Raw genomic sequence first — 19,134 nt, forward strand, 5'->3', positions numbered from 1 at the left:
AGAAACAATAAGGAAATAAGAATGATTACCTCTTTCAATACAAAGCATAGACAGATTAGAGGCATACTTACCAAACATTGGCATTTAATTCGAAATGACCCCCTTTTGGGGAAAGCCGTTCGGAAAAAACCAGCAATAACCTTCCGAAAAGCTAGATCATTTAAACAGATGCTAGTATCGAACATGCTGCCCACTAAAAAAGCTGTGTCCAAGGGCAGTGCCTGGTTAATGCGAAAACCAGGTTTTTTGAAATGCAACAAATGTAAGGCTTGCATACACGGGAAAAACACTATCTTATGCACTGGGTCTTTCAAAGAGTAAAGAAGATTCAGGGATGTTTCACGTGCAGGACTGATTATGCTGTCTACGTGCTTCAATGCCCTTGTGGCTTGAGGTACGTGGGCAGCACAATCCATCCGGTGCATAAGAGAATCCTACAGCATCTGAGGGCCATCAAAAACGGGGATCGAACGTACCCCGTGGCCCGGCATTTCGAATCCCACCATGCCAAAAACGAAAAGGGATTATCCTACTTTGTCAGACTGCATCATGCCGAATGTAAGAGGGGGCAATCGCGAAAAGAAGTTAAGGAGACTTGAGTCTTCTTACATTCTTGCCTTAAACACACGTACCCCCATAGGTCTGAATATGGAAGAAGACCTTATCACGCATTTATAATTAATTTGAGAATGAATTGATGAAAGACTAGCAGCCAAGAAACCTCCCTCGACACTGTTTTTAATGTAATTTTTTGTATGTGTTTGTCCTTTGCACGGTATATGACTTATGGAACTTAGACTGTCTGACATAATTATTGTTTAGAGTGCACTGAGCATAAGTGAATTTAGGCCCACTTGGGCTCTATTTGGCCAATAAGATGTTGAGTAACGGGGTGGTATGAAAGCGGTAAAACTCAGTAATTGTGATAAGAGTAATACATTATTGGTACCATGTTTCGGTTCTGATTGACAACACACCAGGTACAATGATATCATGAAGAATATTCTTTTTATTGACATTGATCGTGATTTATTATAAAAATGTGTCAATCTATCTCTAATCCCGCTAATGTACTTGCCGTAATTCACACAGACCTAAGTATATATGTGCGTATTCTTTCCACCAAGGTTGAAGAATTAATTCTGTTTTGGTATAAACTACGAGTCTGTTTTCCATGGTATTGTGGTTGTAGTCACGTCACGTGACTCGGGACGAACACGTAAGCATGTAAATAAGGTTTTGAAACTTGCACAAACAGTTGGTGAGCAAGCCTGCTGGGCAGGCGAAACGCGTCCAAACCGGCTGTATAAGCAATAAATATCCTTTTGAACCTGGACACGGCGTCGTCATCCTTTGCCTTGTACGAAGGACTTGGTTATATATATATATATATATATATATTTTTTTTTGTTTTTAAAGACTATTCAAAGTGATATACTCATTTACATGGAATTGTGATATATTGAAGACAGGAGATTGAATGGGTTAAGACAGCCGCTGTTTTACTGAATATAGTAGAAGACCCATTAGAGCATAGGAGGAAATCTCAACCCTGCAGTCAGCAATAGCAGCTTGGCAATCAAATCTAAAGTAAAGTGGCCTTGTGCACAAGCCGAAACAGAGGATTCACCAGCTTGGCAGAAAATGGTCAAATCAGATGGAAAAGAAAGATCTCCCGATTGGGGGAAGGGATCTACAAGACCACCTTAAAAAAAAAATTGTACCTGCAACCAAAGAGACGTGGATGTGGTGCACTTTTACAGAAGGCAAGTTAAGGACTTTACAAAAGGCAGTCGTAATGATAGGAAAATGCTACTTACCAGTATGCATCTGTTCTTGGCATGTAGAGCTGCAGATCCACATACTTTAGCATAGATCGCCATCTGGTGTTGGGCCTGGATGTTTGCACTTGTTTGTCTTAGAAAAGTCTTTGGAAGTCACGAGATGGGAGACTCCTCCTCTGGATGATAGTGCGCATGGGCATAGGCTCCATCTTCAGATTGTTTTTTCGCCAGCAGGGAAATGATGGAGTTGTGAGAAACAGAAAAAGATGCCCATGTGTGCTGTATCTAAATAAGATAATACTGGAACAGATAAAGGTAGCCGGGGAGGTGGGTGGGCGTATGTGGATCTGCATCTACATGCCAAGAACAGATGCATACTGGTAAGTAGCATTTTCCGTTCGAGTCATACGAGCTGCAGATCACATACTTTAGCATAGATTATATAGCAGTACTCCTCCTTAGCGGTGACTACCAGTATCTGCTGCAGTAGTTTGAAATAGTGTTTGGACTACAGCCTGGCCCACACTAGCTTGTGTAGACCATGTAGCTTCTTTGCAGATGTCATCTAGGGGAATGTTCCCTAAAAAAGCCATGGAAACCCCCATCTTTCTGGTAGAGTGGGCTTTAGGAGGCATGGATAATGTGCGTTTTGCTTTGTGATAGCAAATTTGTATGCATTTGACGATCCATCTTGCAATACCAGATTTTGTTATGGGATTGCCTTTATGTGGTGGTGAAAAGGACACGAAAAGCTGTTTTGTGAAAAGGCTTTGCTCTTTCAATATAATAAAGGAGTGCTCTCTTTACATCTAGAGTATGAAGAGCTCTTTCTACGACTGACTGTGGTTGCAAGAACAATACTGGCAACTCTACAGACTGATTGAGATGAAACGGAGAAATGACTTTAGGGAGGAATTTGGGATTTGTCCTGAGGACCACTGTTGTGATGGAGTTGAAAAATGGTTCTTAAATAGTTAGTGCCTATAATTCACTGACTAAGGGAAGTAATGGCTACAAGGAGAGCAACTTTCCATGTAAGAAATTGCAACTCGCATTTGTGCAGAGGTTCAAATGGAGGGCCCGTTAATCTTGTGAGAATAATATTTAAGTTCCTCACTGGTGGTGGTGGTACCCTAGGAGGAATTCTTCTTTTGAGGCCTTCCATAAGTGCTTTGATGGCAGGTACTCTGAACAGTGATAGATGTCTATTTTGTAAGTAGGCTGCTATTGCAGCGAGGTGTAACCTAATAAATGTGTATGCCAGATAACACCGTTGAAGGTGTAGTAAGTAACATATGATGTGTTGAATAGACACATCTAATGGATTGATAGTGTTGTTGGTACAATATATCACACATCTTTTCCACTTGGCTACGTGGTGATGGGTCGTCTAGCTTCTTTTATAACATTGATACAGTCAGGGGGTAGGTTAAGGTAACCAAACTATGACCTCAGGAGCCAGATCGCTAGGTTGAGCTGTGCTGGGTCTGGGTGTCTGATCGCTCCATGGCTCTGGGTAAAGAGATGTGGGGAGAGATGTAGTTTTTGGTGCGGGACTACAGATAGTTCCAGTAACGTGGTGTACCATGGTTGTCTGGCCCATGTTGAAGCAACTAGGATGAGAGTCAGTGAGTGTTGCTGCAGTTTTCGCACCACTAGTGGAATGAGTGGGAGAGGTGGAAAGGCGTACGCAAATTTGCATGACCAATTTATCCATATCGTATTGCCTCTGGACGATGGGTGTGAATATCTGGCGGCGAAGCTTGCGCATTTGACGTTTTCGTATGTGGCGAACAGAAATATCTCTGGTTGCCCCCAATTTTGGAAAAATGGTTGAAGAACTTGCGGATGAAGTTCCCACTCGTGAATCTGTTGCGTCTGACGACTTAACGGATCTGCTATGCTGTTTTGAACTCCTGGAACGTGTTGGGCTAGGAGAAAAATGTTCTGTGGAATAGCCCATCGCCAACTGCTTTGTGCTAGTTGGGAGAGTTGCAGGGAGTGTGTCCTGCCTGGTTTCTGTATGTAATACATTGCTGTCATTGTCGGTGCGGACTAGGACAGCTTTGCCCAGAATGTGTTTCTGGAAGGACTTTAATGCTAGAAATATGGCTAGTAACTCCAGGTAATTGATCTGAAGTAAACTTTGTTGAGGTGTCCACCTGCCCTGCATGGTGTGATGTAATATATGAGCTCCCCAGCCGGAGAGTGATGCGTCCCCCGTTAACACGATCTGTGGAACAGGCTCGATGAACGGGTGCCCTTTGGAAAGGTTTTTGGTGTTCCACCACTGCAGAGATGCATGCGACTGTCCACCAACACCAGATCTGTTAGCTGACCTTGAGCCTGGTTCCACTGACGTGCTAAACATTCCTGTAGAGGACGCATCTGGAGTCTTGCGTGAGGCCCTGTGAATATGCAAAATGCCATCATCCCTATTAGCTGCATGAACACTAGCTGGGAGAGATTTTTACGGTAGAAACTTTGTAATGAGGCTTTGTATGCTTGCTATCCTGGGATATGCAAGTGCTTTTGAGGGGTTTATTGTCGCACCGAGGTATGTGTGTGGGACGGTTGTAGGTGAGACTGTGTGGTTTATGGTAAACCCCAAGTCGTGAAGCAGTTTGATTGTGGCGCGAGTGGTGTAAACACTGGTCGTATGACTTGGCTTTTATTAGCCAGTCGTCTAGGTAGGGGAAGACATGAATCTGGTCTTCGCAGGTGAGCTGCAACTACTGCTAGACACTTTGTGAAAACCCTGGGTGCTGTGGTGACCCCGAATGGGAGTACCGTGAATTGGTAGCGCTGACCGTCCACTACAAACCGGATATATTTCCTGTGAGAGGTGTGAATGGGAATATGAAAGTAGGCGTCCTTGAGATCTAAAGTGGCAAGGAAATCGCCCTGTGTGAGAAGAGGAAGGACTTGACAGGTGACCGTGTGAAAGTGCTCTAATTGTATGTACATGTTTAGGGGTCTGAGGTCCAGGATGGGTCTCAGAGTGCCGTCCTTTTTTGGAATGAGGAAAAACAGGGAGTAAACCCCTGTGTTTTGCTGATACAGGGGAACAGGTTCTATTGCATGTTTTTGTAGGAGGCAGATTACCTCCTGCTTTAATAGTGCTAAATGTTCTGTTGACATTGGACGTTGTCCGAGTGGTACGTTTGGGCGGTAGAGGAGAGTTGCAGACAATAACCTGACTGAACTATTTGCCCCACCCACCTGTCGGTAGTGATGTTGTTCCAGACAGGTAGGAACTGTAGTAATCTTCCCCTGACCGGAGTGGGATGGTCCGGGGGGGAACGGAGGGAAGTCATTGGGTAGGGGTGGAGGCGGATCGACTGTTGTTGGGTTTGCCTCTACATTTGTTATTGTTGCCTCTATAGCCTCCTCTTTGGTAACCTTTGGTGAATGTGGTTTGGGCGGGAGCCTTATAAGACGTGGAGGGGTTGTCATAGGAATAGCCTCTGGAGGTGCCTCTGTAAGAGGAGCGACGAAAAGAACGCCTGGGAGCTTGCGATCGCAAAGCTCCCATTGATTTGGCTGTGTCATTGTCTTTCTTCATATTTTCCAGAGATGAATCCACAGCAGGACCAAAGGGGTGGTAAATGGCTGGTTAAGGATGTAAGTTCGCACCTCTGGCTTAAACCCTGAAATGCGAAGCCATGCATGCCTACGTAACAGAACACTTGTGTTGATGGCTCTTGAGGCGGTATCGGTGACATCAAGAGCATACCGAATGGAGGTGTTGGTGATGAGCTTGCCCTCCTGTATCAGGTCGTTGGCCTTAGTTTTATATTTGTCAGGGAGGGGTTGCAATAGGGTTTCTAATTCATCCTAGTGTGCCCTATCGTATCTGGCCAACAGTGCCCGAGTGTTAGCTATGCGCCATATATTAGCTGCTTGTGGCACTGTACGCTTGCAAGAGGTGTCTAAGAGCTTTGATTCTTTGTCGGGTGGTGGTGCGTCCCCCGATGTTTATGAATTGGCCCTTTTTCTGGCAGTGGAGACCACTAGGGAATCCAATGGTATTTGTCCCCTGATGAATATAGGGTTTGCTGGGGCAGATTTATACTCTCTCAATCATGGGGTTAATAATCCTAGCCCTAACAGGGTCTTTGAATACCTCTGGGGCGTGTCTAATGACTCCCTTTAACATAGGAAGAACAGAAGTGGACTTTTGGGGTGTATCAAATGTGTCCATTAAGAAATCTTCCTCCACAGGGTCGGTATGTGAATTCCACCCCGTGGTATTGTGAAGCCCTATGAATGAGTTGGTTGAAACCCTTGGTGTCCTCTGGAGGGGAAGGCCTAGAGGGATAGATGTGCTCATGTGGTATATTGGGGACGTCTGGTGTATTTTAATCGTCCCATGGGTCTGGGGTTGAAGGCAGTCTAAGATCTTGGTCATAGTCTGTACCCCCCCCCCCCCCCCCCATCATCATCTGAGGTGGTAATATCTGCTGGTGGAGGAGATGAGGGTGGAGATGGAGAAGGGAGGTGATGTGGAGGGGGAGGCAGAGGAGGAGGTGGTGACGGGACTGAGAGGAGAGGTTACAATGTCCCTCTGTGGTGGAGATGGAGCCGGCAGAGGCATGTCCATTGGCCTCTTCTTAGGGCTTATAGTGGGTCCTTAATAAGCGTTTTTGCAGTGGATCTGGTTGAAAAAGTTCTGTTTGAGGTTGCCGATTTTTGCGGTGCCCAAGGCTTACGCAGCACCGATTCCGAAGCGGTTCTGTGCTCTTTAGGCTTGAGAGCGTGAGCTTTTTTTTGGCTCTGAGGGGGTCTGCGGGACCGGTTGTTGTTTCGGTTCCAAGGGTTTTTTCGGTGCCGGTGGTGTTGTACTTGGTTCCGATGGCTTTTTCGGTGCCAATGGCTGGGTACCAGTATGTTTCGTGTCGATGTGGTAGTCGGCACAGTGGAGGAAGAGGGTTTCTTTTTCGGGGCCAGGGTCTTGGTGTCTGCTTCGACGGCAGGCTGACTCGATCCAGAGTAGCCTGAAGGCTTAGTTGTAGACTTCTTTGCCGGGTCCGGAGTCAGGGCGTGAGAAGTAGTGTCCCAGTGAGAACCTAGGCCCGAGGGAGAAGGTGTCACTGAAGCCGTTTTGGGGGTTTTAGTGAGGGGCGGGGTTGACGTCAGTACTTACAACCCACTGCCCAGGAGTGATGTCTTAGACGGAGTCATCGCAGAGGTGTTGTTTCGGTCGCTCCTTCTCTGGTACATAGACACCCTCGTGGAAGATGTCGTCGGGAATGGATGACGACGAGCAAGCCATGGTTCGTCGAGCTCAACGGTCGAGATTAGTCTTTTTGGAGCGGAAGGAGGCACAAGCTGGACAGTCTCTGGCCTCGTGCTCCGGTGAAAGACACAGGTTACACACCTCATGAAGATCTGAGTGTGGAAACATTGATCCACACTGAGGACACTTTTTAAATGAGTCCTTTCCATGAGCCACATGCTGTGGCCTAGGTAGGCCTGAAGGCCTTCGTCGACAACCGGAACCGAAGACTTCGAAGTTGAAGAAGCGCATCGATTAGGAATCGCGATCGAAAACAATACCGGAGAAAGGTGAAGGATTGGGCGTCGAAAGTTGTATTGTTCACGGTACCAAACTGGAGCGCGAGAAACGCATCCGAGTCCGATGGCAGAAAAAAAACAATCTGAAGATGGAGCCGATGCTCATGCGCACTATCATCCAGAGGAGGAGTCACCTATCTTGTGACTTCCAAAGACTTTTCTAAGACAAAAACAAGTTCAAACATCCGGGCCCAACACCAGATGGCGATCTATGCTAAAGTATGTGATCTGCAGCTCATATGCCACTAACATACAATTCTTCCTGGCATGTGACCGGTCTAGGGACTTTTCCAAACACCATACAAAATCACCCCGTGTCAATTTAATCTCTTTTGGTAAATATGGTAAAGAAAAGATTACATTAACAGGGGGTCGGCCCTCCTGCTCACTTAATATAAACTACAACTATAAATATATGTTACTATAAAGATTAACATGTTCTGCATACTCCTGCCATCTAGTGTTGGGTCCGGATGTTTGCATGTTGTTTTTCTTTGAAGAATTCTTATCCAGTCACAAGGTATGGGGACTCCTTTCAGTAATAGTGCGCATGGGCATCAACTACATTGTTAGATTGTTTTCCCACAAAAGGGTATGTGCATGATGTAAATAATAAGACCCGCAATGACCACTGGTGCCGGAGGGCGCATGTGAATCTACAGCTCTACAAGCAAAGAACAGCTGCTTACAGGGTAAGTAACAATTAATTTGAGGCATGTGCTGTAGATACACATGCTTTGCATAGACTGTATAGCAGTACCCTCCAAAGGAGGTGGCTAACCAGTGTGCGTTGTAGTTGTTTGAAATAGCGTTTTTAGCACCGCTTGTACTACATTGGCTTGTTGACATGCGAATACAGCTACACAATGTTTAGTAATTGTGTGGTGTAGACCATATAGCTGCTTTATAAATGTCAGCTATAGGAATGTTACTTAAGAAGGTCATCGATTCTCCTATTTTACGAGTAGAATGTGCTCTAGGAGGTATATATAAAGTTATTATGGCTTTAATATAGCAGGTTTGGATGCACTTAACAATCCATCTAGAAATGCCAGATTTTGAAACAGGCTTTCCTTTTTGACAGTTTTTTTGTTTTTCGAAAATCCTTTGTCCTATCAATGTAATACAATAATGCTCTTTTAACATCTAATGTGTGTGTAATGCACTCTGCTACTGAATCAGGTTCAGAGAAAAAAAAACTGGTAATTCAACTGAATGGTTAATATGAAAAGCAGAAACTACTTTTGGAAGAAATTTCTTTGGGTTAGTCCGAAGAACCGCTCTGTCTTTATGAAGTTGGAGGAATGGTTCTTCTAAAGGTAATGCCTCGACCTCACTGATAAGTTTTTGCGAAGTGATAGCAATCAAGAAAGCAATTTTCCAAGAAAGGAATTGTAGTGGATAATTATGCAATGGTGCAAAAGGTGGACCCATAAGTCTTGTTAGAACAAGTAAGTTCCATACAGGTGCAGGCGGCACTGTTGGTGGTATCACTCTGAGGCCTTCCATAAAGGCTTTAATCACTGGTACTTTAAAAAAAGATAAGTGTGGTTTGTTTTGAAGAAATGCTGCTACTACTGCATGGGTGCAAACGTACGGGTGTATAGGCAAGGCCTTCATGTTGTAGATGCAATAAACATCTGTGGTATCGTAGCATCTAATGGATTAATCGTTTGATAAGTACAATATATAACAAACCTTTTCCATTTTGGTGCATAGCATGCTCTAGTAGTAGGCTTTCTTGCTTCTTTGAGAATGGTCATACAATCGGACGGTAGATTTAAATATCCAAACTGACTTCAGGAGCCAAATCGCTGATTAAGCTCCCTGGGGTTTGGATGTCTGGTTTCTCCATGGTTTTCAGTCAGAAGGGCGGAGTTGAGCTGAAGCTTCTGATGTGGAATTACTGAAAGTTCTAGAAGGGTGGTGAACCATGGTTGACAAGCCCATGAGGAAGCTACTAGAATGAGGGTGAGAGATGTTTGTCTGAGCTTCTGAACCAGAAATGGAAGAAGAGGGATAGATGGAAAAGCGTAAGCAAATATTTATTACCAAGTCATCCATAGGGCACTGCCTTTGGATAGAGGGTCTGGGAACCTGGAGGCGAAGTTTGGCCATTTTGAGTTCTCTAATGTTGCAAAAAGATCAATTTGCGGAAACCTCAATTTATGGAAGTATAGGAGGAGAGCTTGAGGGTGGAATTACCACTCGTGGACTTGCTGCATCCTGCTGAGGAAGTCAGCAAATTGGTTGTCCGTCGCTGGAAGGTGTTCTGCTAACAATTGGATTTTGTGATGTATTGCCCAAAGCCAAATTGTCAGAGGCGTGATAACTGAAGTGTGTCCCTCCTTGTTTTTGTATGTAGTACAAAGCTGTCATACTGTCCGTCCAGACGGAGGCAACTTTCCCTGTCAGGTGAGGTAGAAACACGGAGTGCTAGATGAAGAGCTAGAAGCTACAGGTAGTAAATGTGGAGATTTTTGTGTTTGGTGTTCCAGAGACCCTGAACTGTTAGATGTTGAAGATGGGCACCCCATCCTGTAAGAGATGCGTTAGCGGTGAGCCCGACTTGTGGAACACGGTCGATAAGGCAGTCCTTTTGATACGTTTTGGGTGTTCTACCACTGCAGAGAGCGATGGGTGCGGCGGTTTACCAACACTAGATCTTTTAGTTGACCCTGTGCTTGATTCCACTGTGGTGTCAAGCATTCCCATAGAGGATGCATGTTTAATCTTGCATGAGGTACTATTGCAACGTATGAGGCCATTATTCCCAACAGTTGAACGAAAGTGTTTACTGTTGGATATTGGTTGCTTTGAAACTGTAGTAGCACTGTTTGGAAATTGTGAATTCTGGCTGCATTGGGATAGGCTAAACCTGACTGAGTTTAGGATAGCTCTGAGATAGGGTTGCAGTTGTGTAGGCTGGAGGGGGGATTTTTGCACATTGATTGAGAATCCCAATTGGTGAAGGAGATTTATCCTAATTTGAGTGTGTTGTAAACACTTGAAATTGAGTTTGGCTTTGATGAGCCAATTGTCTAGATATGGGAACACATGTATTTGTTGTCTTCATAGATGAGCTGCTACTTCTGCTAGACATTTGGTAAATGCTTGTGGTACTGTAGTTACTCCAAATGGGAACACTTTGAACTGATAAAGCTTTCCTGCTACCACAAATCGGAGGTATTTGCAATGTGCTGGGTGACTAGGGATGTGAAAGTATGCATCCTTTAAGTCTAGTGACGACAAAGTAGTTTTGTTGTAAGAGGGGAAGCACTTGTGTAAGTGTGACCATAAGAAGTGCTCTGATAGTACGTATAGATTTATGGGTCAGATCTAATATTGGTCTTGAGACCGGTCCTTTTTTGGGATTAGGAACTAAAGGCAATACACCCCTGAATCTTGGTGTTGTATCGGAATTGGTTCTATAGCTTCTTTCATTAGGAGAGATTGTACTGTTGGTGCTCTAGAGAGTCTGAATGCACGGTGGAATATGTGGGGGATTGCTTCTGAGCTCCAGATAATACCCATGTTGGATAATGTCCAACACCCATTTGTCTGAGGTTAGTGATCGCCAAATAGGAAGAAACTGGTGCAGTCTTCCCCCGACAGGTGTATGATAGAAGAAGGGCTTGTTACCAAGTCACTGTTTATTGGAAGATGGAGTGGTATGTGCGCATTGGTGTACTTTTACCTCTTCCTTTAAAATGGTTTCCACTACAACCTCCCCAGTAAAATCCTCTAGGGACGATGGAGTTTGATTCTTGTAGGAAGAATTATTTGCATCTGTGGAGGAACTTTTTGAACCTCCCCTATAAAAGGAGCAACAAAAGAAACCACTATTAGAGAGTGACTGCAGTGCCCCCATGGACTTTACTTCAGTATCTTTTTTTTTTTTTTTTAAACAAGCCATTCATCCACTTGAGGAGCACATACATTTTTTGTCGAATGGGGCATTCAGCATGTTTTTTTTGTACCCCTGGTTTAAAGGAAGAGATTCGTAACCAAGCAGGTCGCCTGAGGAGAACTAGTGTTAACTCATCTAGCTGCAGTATTCATAGCATCCAAAGCACACCTAATAGAGCAATTAGAAATAACTTTTCCCTCCTGTACTAGGTCTTGCCTTCTTTTCCTGTGTTCTTCTGGGAGGTACTGGAGTAGCTCCTCCGTTTCTTCCCAGTGGGCCGTGTCATACCTGGCCAAAAGACCTTCAGTATTGGCTACAAGCCAGTGGTTGGCTAATTGTGCAGCCACTCTTTTGCCCTAGGCATCTATTAACTTGGACTCTTTGTCCAGAGATAGGGCATCCCCTGCAGTTTAGGAGTTTGCTTTTACGAGCATTGGACACAACTAAGGAATCCAAGGCAAACCTTACTAAAAATTGGCTCAGATGGTGGGGGTTTATATTTTTTATCCACTCTAGGCATTTTAATAAATGAACTAACTGGATCCTTCAAAAGGTCATCAGCGTGCCACATCATACCTTTTAAATAAGTAATGATTGTATTGTCCCATGTGTAGTTCCTCAGCAGGATGCAGCAAGTCCACGAGTGGGAACCCCACCCTCAAGCTCTCCTCCTATACTTAGAATAAATCTTCCAAAAATGTATTTTGTTAAGCAACTCCAGAATATGTTGCAGATCTAGAAATGTACTCCTTATATTAAGTGTTGCCATCAAATGGGGAGGGTTTAGCAGGATATAGATCCGGGTTTGTGTCTGTAGGAGGATCTACATTGTAATCATCTCATGGATCTGGTGGTTGCCCATAATGGTCTTCCCCCATCCCCTGTATCAGGATCTGTATGTGGAGAGCCTTGTGGTGTGATGTCTAGATGGTCGGCTGGAGGTACAATAGGTACTGGTGAAGAGGTATGAGAAATAGGATATAAAGGGCTAGTAGCTATATCTTTTCTTTTTAAGGGGGATTCTGTAATCCGTGATCATCATTCTCTTGGATGATGGTATAACTGGTTTTACTATATGTTCAGTGTCTGGATTGATGTGCACATTTTTTCTGTTTTGGATCCAGCTTTTGTTGCATGGTTTCTAAAATTGGCTCTGGGGGGTTTTGAAGAGCATCTTTTTATTTCTGTAATGAAGTTCAGTTCTGCGCTGGATTTGGCTTTAGTTTTTCGGAGTCCAATGGTTAGGTATTGAAATATCTCTGCTCCAGCCCGAGCCAGAAGGCTTGACGTGTGCTTTCGATGCAGAGCCGTAGGGCAGGGGATTCGAGGCAGTCGCAGTGCCTGCCATGACCAGGTGGCAGTGGTGGCCTAGAAGTCTTATATTTTATGGAAGCAGGTTTTGTGGGTAAAGGGACTTTGGTACTCACAGCACCTTGACACGCTGGAATGTCTTGGTATTTCAATTCTATTCTCCAGCTCAGAATCTGAATCTTGAACAGAGGCAGAGGCCTCTTCTTCAGCGGTTGACGCTTCCATTTCTTCAAAGAAATCGGGGGGTTCTTTATTGTTTGTCAATGCATTTCCTTTCGTCGAGCCATACAGTCTCGGAGGGGTTTCTTCCAGTGGAATGAGCAACAGGTGTCAGTCTTGTTTCTTGTGTTCCAGAGAATAACACAAATTACAAACTTTGTGAAGATTGTTGCGCAGATACTTGGAATAGCACAGAGGGCAGAATTAGAACGGAGTCGGTTCCATCAGCGAATTCAATCGACAGAGGAAAGAAAACAATCTAACAATGGAGTCGATGCCCATGCACACTAACACCGAAAAAGCCTTCTTCGAAGAAAACCAACTTGCTAAAAACATCAGGACCCAACACTAGATGGCAGAAGTATGCAAAGCAGGTGCATCTACAGCACACAAGCCTTGTTCTATATATTTCTATATAAATATATCCAGCGAAAACCAACACTTCTGCTATGTGCCGATCTCATCCACTAGCGGGGTTGGTGCAGGACCCTTTATAAATGTAACAATAGTGCCGGCACGGCCACGCCAGCAAAGAAAGCCAGCACTCCAGGGGTAGTTTTTTAACACGAGGGGGAGGTGGATTGTCTTGTTGCAGCTTTCACACCATAAAGTAGCGCAGCGGGCCTGCTTCACAGAACAGATCTCTATTGTATGTGGATTCCTTCCTTCCTTCCTACACCCCACCCACCTGCCTTCTAGATAGGATAGTGTTTTAGAAGTAAGGTTTTAGGCACTAGCAGAGATAGTGTATTGTTGGATGAATGCTGCCCAGGCCCTAAATTTGATTCTGGAGTCCAGCTCTAAGGCAGGATCAGAGACAGACAGCATCTGAGGGCGAGGACAATGGAGCAGAGTCAGAGTGATTTTTCAGTCAGCACAGTTCCAGCCGACGACTCATCTTCCAACAATTCTGAAGGAGACGATGAGTCGTGCTGTCCCTTCACAAGTAGTGTCTCTGCAGCCGGACAATGGACTACGTCCATCTCTTTTCAGATGCGGACTTTGATTACATTGTGTGGCAAATGAAATTTGTTTGCCGAACATTTGAGGGAGCATGGAGGCACTCTCTGGCCTCATTCTAAGGCAGGCAAGTGGACTCCCACTTCATTAGGGGAGTTGAAGATTTTGGGCCTTATGCTTAAAATGGGGGTAGTGCATAAACCAGCCTGGCTGTCCTACTCACACGGTTTGGGTAACCCACATCTTCGCACCATACATTAGCGCAGAGTGTTTTTTGATACTGCAGTATTTGCTGCATTTCTGGTGCATTGCCCCGGGACCATCCAGACCACGACAGGCTGTTCAAAAATCGGCCTGTAGTGGAACATTTGTCTGACAGGTTTCCAGAGGATTATACTCCTATGAAGAATATATATATATATATCAAGGAGTCCTTGATCCTGTAAACTGAGCGGCTGCTGTTCAGGCAGTACATTGCGAGCAAACGAGCTCGCTATGGCATCAAGCGGTTCATGCTGTGTGAGAGCTCGACTGGCTGTGTACAGCTTGAGTGTATACAGGAAAGGACTCCACTCTAAATCATGTAGGTTGCCCTTCCACGCTAGGGGTCACAGGAAAGTTTGTATGGGCGCTTGTTCAGGCACTCCTTCACAAAAAGTTCTAACCCTTATGTGTGCAATTTCTATACAGGAGTAGAGCTGGTCAGTGAGCTCTACAAAGGTCGCACTTTTGCCTGCGGTACGATTCGTTGTCGCCGCAAAGGATTCCCTAATGAGCTTGTTTGCAAGAAGCTCCAGGAATCCCAGAGCATTGCGTTCCAACGAACTGCTTGCAGTCAAGTTCTCAGATAGGCATGATATGTACGTGCTCACTACACTTCATGATGAGAGCACTTCGGCCATCTGATGCCAAACTGTGAAGGACAACGTCCACAAGCCCACCTGTATACTTGATTACAACAAGTATATGGGTGGCGTGGATAAAAATGACCAGGTTCTTCAGCCATACAATGCAAGTCATAAAACTTGCACTTGGTATAAGAAACTGTTTACCTATCTAATCCAGATGGCAACATACAATGCATAAGTTGTTTATTTTCAGACAACCACAGGAAGACTCATGCCTTTCGACTTTCAGTTGTCTGTGATTGAAAGTTTCACTGCTACAGAAGCAGCAGCCTCCACTTCATGTGTTCTGGAGGACGTGGCAAAGCTGTAGGTGCAACACTTTGCTGTTAAAACTCCTGCAACAAAAAAAGGAGCAAACATGTTGTTGTCGTAAAGTATGCTCAAAGCAGGCAAAGAGGCAGGAGACTAGTGTTTACCCAGTGCCCACCCTAGCCCGCCTTGTGTTTTCCTACTTGCTTTAGGTTGTATCACACTAAAGCAAAGTACTGGGAAATTGAAGGAGATGGAGCTGCCATTCGGTAAACCTTTTAATTGCTGTGAATGGATACCTACTGTCTGTGGGCCACTACTTCGCAAGGCAAGCAGCCGCAGGATTTTAGATCCACTACTTCAGAAATCGTGGACTTCAACAACTTCACCTGCTCTCAGAACGTATGGTATGGCCTACCCACACAAGTGAGGTACCATTTTTTATCAGAAATAGGGAGTGCTGCGTGGGTTTAAGTTTGTGGCTTCCTGCAGTTTCCAGAACTTTTCTGCACGGAAATGTTTGGAAAATGTGTTTTTTGGATTAAGTTTGACGTTTGCAAGGGATTCTGGGTAACCGAGCCACACAAGTCACCCCATTTTGGAATCCCCTGGCGGTCTAGTTTAAAAAATAAATTACAGGTTTTATAGGGTTCCCTAAGTGCTGGCTGAGCTAGGGTCTAAAATCCCCAAGCTAGGCACACAGCAAAAAGGAGAGTTTCTGTTAAAAAATTTGATGTGTACATGTTGAGTTTTGTGCAGTTTCCCGTCGCAGGCACTAAGTCTACCCACACTAGTGAGGTACCGCTTTTATCAGAGACTTGGGTGAACACAGAATAGTAGAACAAGTATTATTACCAATTGACTTTCTATGCATTTCTGCCTTCCAAATGTAAAACCGTGTGTAAAAAAGGACAACATTTTGAAAAATGCCCTTTAAGTCACATGCTAGAACGAATACCCACAAATTGGAGATGTGCAAATAACCACTGCTTCTAAACTCCATACGTTGTTTGCATTTCATAATGGATAGTTCTCCTTGACAATTATTTTTCACATTTTACCAAATTAACTGCTATATACCCAGTACACAATTAAAACCATTGCCAGGCGCAGCTTAATTATTGGCTCTGGGCACCTCAGGTTCTTTGTGAACCTACAAGTCCTATATATCCCCGCAACCAGAAGGGTCCAACGAACGTAAAGGTATATCGCTTTAAAAAAAACTGCCATACGTAGAAGAAGTTCCAGGTGAAAACATAGGTACAAATGGCTGGTTTTTTTTCAACATTTGTTTTTATTTCAACTGTTACGTTCTATAGGAAAACCTTGAAGGATCTATACAAATGTATTCTTGTTGAATTAAGAATTTTGTCTGCTTTTCAGAAAAGTACAGCTTTCCAGAATCCATTATTGGTTTCACACCCCTTTCTACCACTAACAGGAAGGAGGTTGAAATCCAAAAAATAGGAACAATAGGCTATGTCCTACTAAAATGCCTAAACTGTAGAAAGTTTTGGTTTTCTAGCAAAGATCTGCTTGTTGCTGAATGCTGGGAAGATGGTGAATGCAGCACTGCAAATCCTACTTGGATACCATTTGCTGGGGAAATACAGATGTTTTCTTTTCAGCACTTTTTCCCCATAACTCCCCACCATCAAATCCAACATTTGATTGTATTTTGGCAAATTTTTCGGTCCCCATCAGGGGAATCCATAGGGTACTTTTAGAATCCTCAGGATATTTTTTGGGGGGGGGGGGGGGGGGGGGGGGGGGGACATTTGTTGTGTATACGTTATGGTGGAAAAAACAAGGGGGGCAGTTAAGGGTTTAATGTGCATAACTTCTTTGCTCCTAATGTACAAAATGCAACAATTCCTGAATGCAAGCTAATCACCAATGCATGTCTGCCATCAAAAATAATATTAATGCTTAGGATCTCAGTCACACAGGTCATGATTTTCATCTCCATGCTTTTTTTGCTTCTCATGGATTACAACCCCGCCAACTAAACAGGATTTACGAAATACACATTAAAACATGGTGATAAGAATTTACCTTAAGAGCAACAAGCAGTGTGACTGTTTCAACAGAATAATAGCCTCTATCTACATAGTCCCCCATAAACAAATAATTTGTGTCCGGTGATTTGCCTCCAATTTTGAAGAGTTCCATCAGATCATGGAACTGGCCATGAACATCGCCACAGACTGTAACTGGACATCGCACTTCTTGTACATTGGATTCCTTTGTCAAAATTTCTTTAGCCTGGGGAAGGAAAAAAATAAATCACATCAGGATGCAGTATGAAAAAAAAGTAATTATAAATGTATGGGATAAAGTCCAAGCAACCCCATTCAAGACCAGCATATTATCTGGAGTTAAAGATTTATAGCCATTCAGAACCGAAATGTGTTTCACCAAGGCACTCAAAGGGACACCCTTTACGCCCAGAGGGCCACGCTGTGTATTTAAATGATGTGTATAAGAGTCGCTCCTAACACTCCTATATTATCACTTATAACCTTTCTAGGCAGTTAAGATTAACAAGTAAGCCCAAGTCAAGCTACTAATAACTTCACATCTGGAAAAGCCAGGCCCTTGATGCTGGAGAAAGAAACATTTGAAAGGGATGGGATATCTAGTCCCTTGAAGCCAAGACAATTTCATCTTTGAGAAAACTCTGTATCTTCAACTTACCTCAGGATGGTGTCAGAATTTGTTATCAAACACAAAAGTGATGGGAGGCATGATTGCAATATGTAACCACTTGCAATTGTTCATCGAAGCATTCCAAAACATAGTTCTTTTACCCACTATGCCCCGTCAGTTTGGAACAAGCCATTTGCCAGTCTTTACTCTGATCCAACAGAACAGACAGCCCAAACGTACAGTTCAGCTCCCGCTTGACTGGGGGAATAACCAGTACCCTTAATGAGTTGGCAAGACAGTTAACAGTAAACTTACTGGCTTGGGAAAGAGATTTTTTGCACGTTCAAGTATACAAGCAACGTTGTTGCACTGCTGGAGATTAGTGGATTTACTTCAAACTTGGTGGGAAAGTAGAATTTCTCAGGAAGCGTGCTTTTTTGAATTAGCATAAATTTATTTAGAAGTTCGAGATTTTCACATTTTAAAAAGAGGCCAGGCAGGATTTAGAGCATTCACATTTGTCAGTTGAAAAACATTAACTTGCTTATAAATCCGGCACCGTTTGATGAATATGCCTCAAATCTGGCAAACCGTATGTTCAGATTAATATTGGTATTTTCTAATTTGTGTATGTTCATAAACAGGGAAAGGGGGGAAAAACAAATTAGACAGAAGGTACAAAGGATTCGTTTTATATTGCTATTTCACGTTTTCTGCCAATCCATAAAGTGGTGGGGCATTGCTGAAAGAGGAGGGTTAGTAACATTTTCATTTGCTTGGAACTTGGCCACAGTTTGATAAATCAGTGCCAAGTAGTTAGGAAGCGAGATCAAGACCAGGTATATTAGGTTTAGAGATGATTGAACATGGGGGGAGGGCGGTGGTGGATTGGCAAAAATACTTTTGATTTACTACTAACTTTGGCACATTTTGATGCATCTGTTCAAACTCTGGCAGTGTCTTACCACATTCCGTTCAACCTTTTATTTTTTAGCATTAATAAGTTTAGGCAGAACCAACAAGGCAGGGGCCAGCATTAAATAAACTTTTCTTTTATTAAGGGGGGGGGACAACAAAGTGTTTGCTAACGACATCGGCCATGCTCAAAACACCAATTTGGCAACGGTACAGAAACAAACAAAACAGCGATCAAGAGGATATAGTGGGTAGTGCTAGTTAGGTCATGTGTGGTTTGCATGCTAACTATAGCTGCAAAGTTTCAGTAGTTTGATAAGTTTCAACCAGAACTCCTTGTGAACTGTTTATTAACAGTGAATATATATCTTGAGTAAGCCTTCTTACGAAATGTTTGCCGCGGATTTAAAAGCTAATATGTCACAGAAAAGGGGGTCTTAACTGTGAGTGACTTTGCAGAATTCACAGTTCTGAATTAATTTGCAGGATGTTTAACTTCCTTAAACAAAACAAAAAAGGTAGAGGGATAGCTGACACCATCTTTCAGTTCTCGTTAAAAACATAAAAAAGAAAAAGAAACCAGATTTGACTCTTCGACCATTAACCAGCGCACTCGAGACTATCACCTTTGCAGGCCCATTCTTGATGTAGG

The 19,134-nt window shown here is 43.7% G+C and overlaps 1 protein-coding gene across 1 annotated transcript in view; it reads right to left on the reverse strand.

The window, feature by feature from the left end:
* LOC146810948 (serine/threonine-protein phosphatase 2A catalytic subunit alpha isoform-like) overlaps positions 1-19,134 on the reverse strand; it is a 195,967-nt gene that overhangs the window by 131,701 nt on the left and 45,132 nt on the right. The window contains exon 2 of the mRNA XM_085618017.1: positions 16,974-17,183. Coding sequence (XP_085474143.1) covers positions 16,974-17,183 — 210 coding nt within the window. The remainder of the gene's footprint in view (positions 1-16,973; positions 17,184-19,134) is intronic.

The sequence above is a fragment of the Triturus cristatus genome, chromosome 7 (assembly GCF_964204655.1).
Source record: "Triturus cristatus chromosome 7, aTriCri1.1, whole genome shotgun sequence".
NCBI lineage: Eukaryota > Metazoa > Chordata > Amphibia > Caudata > Salamandridae > Triturus > Triturus cristatus.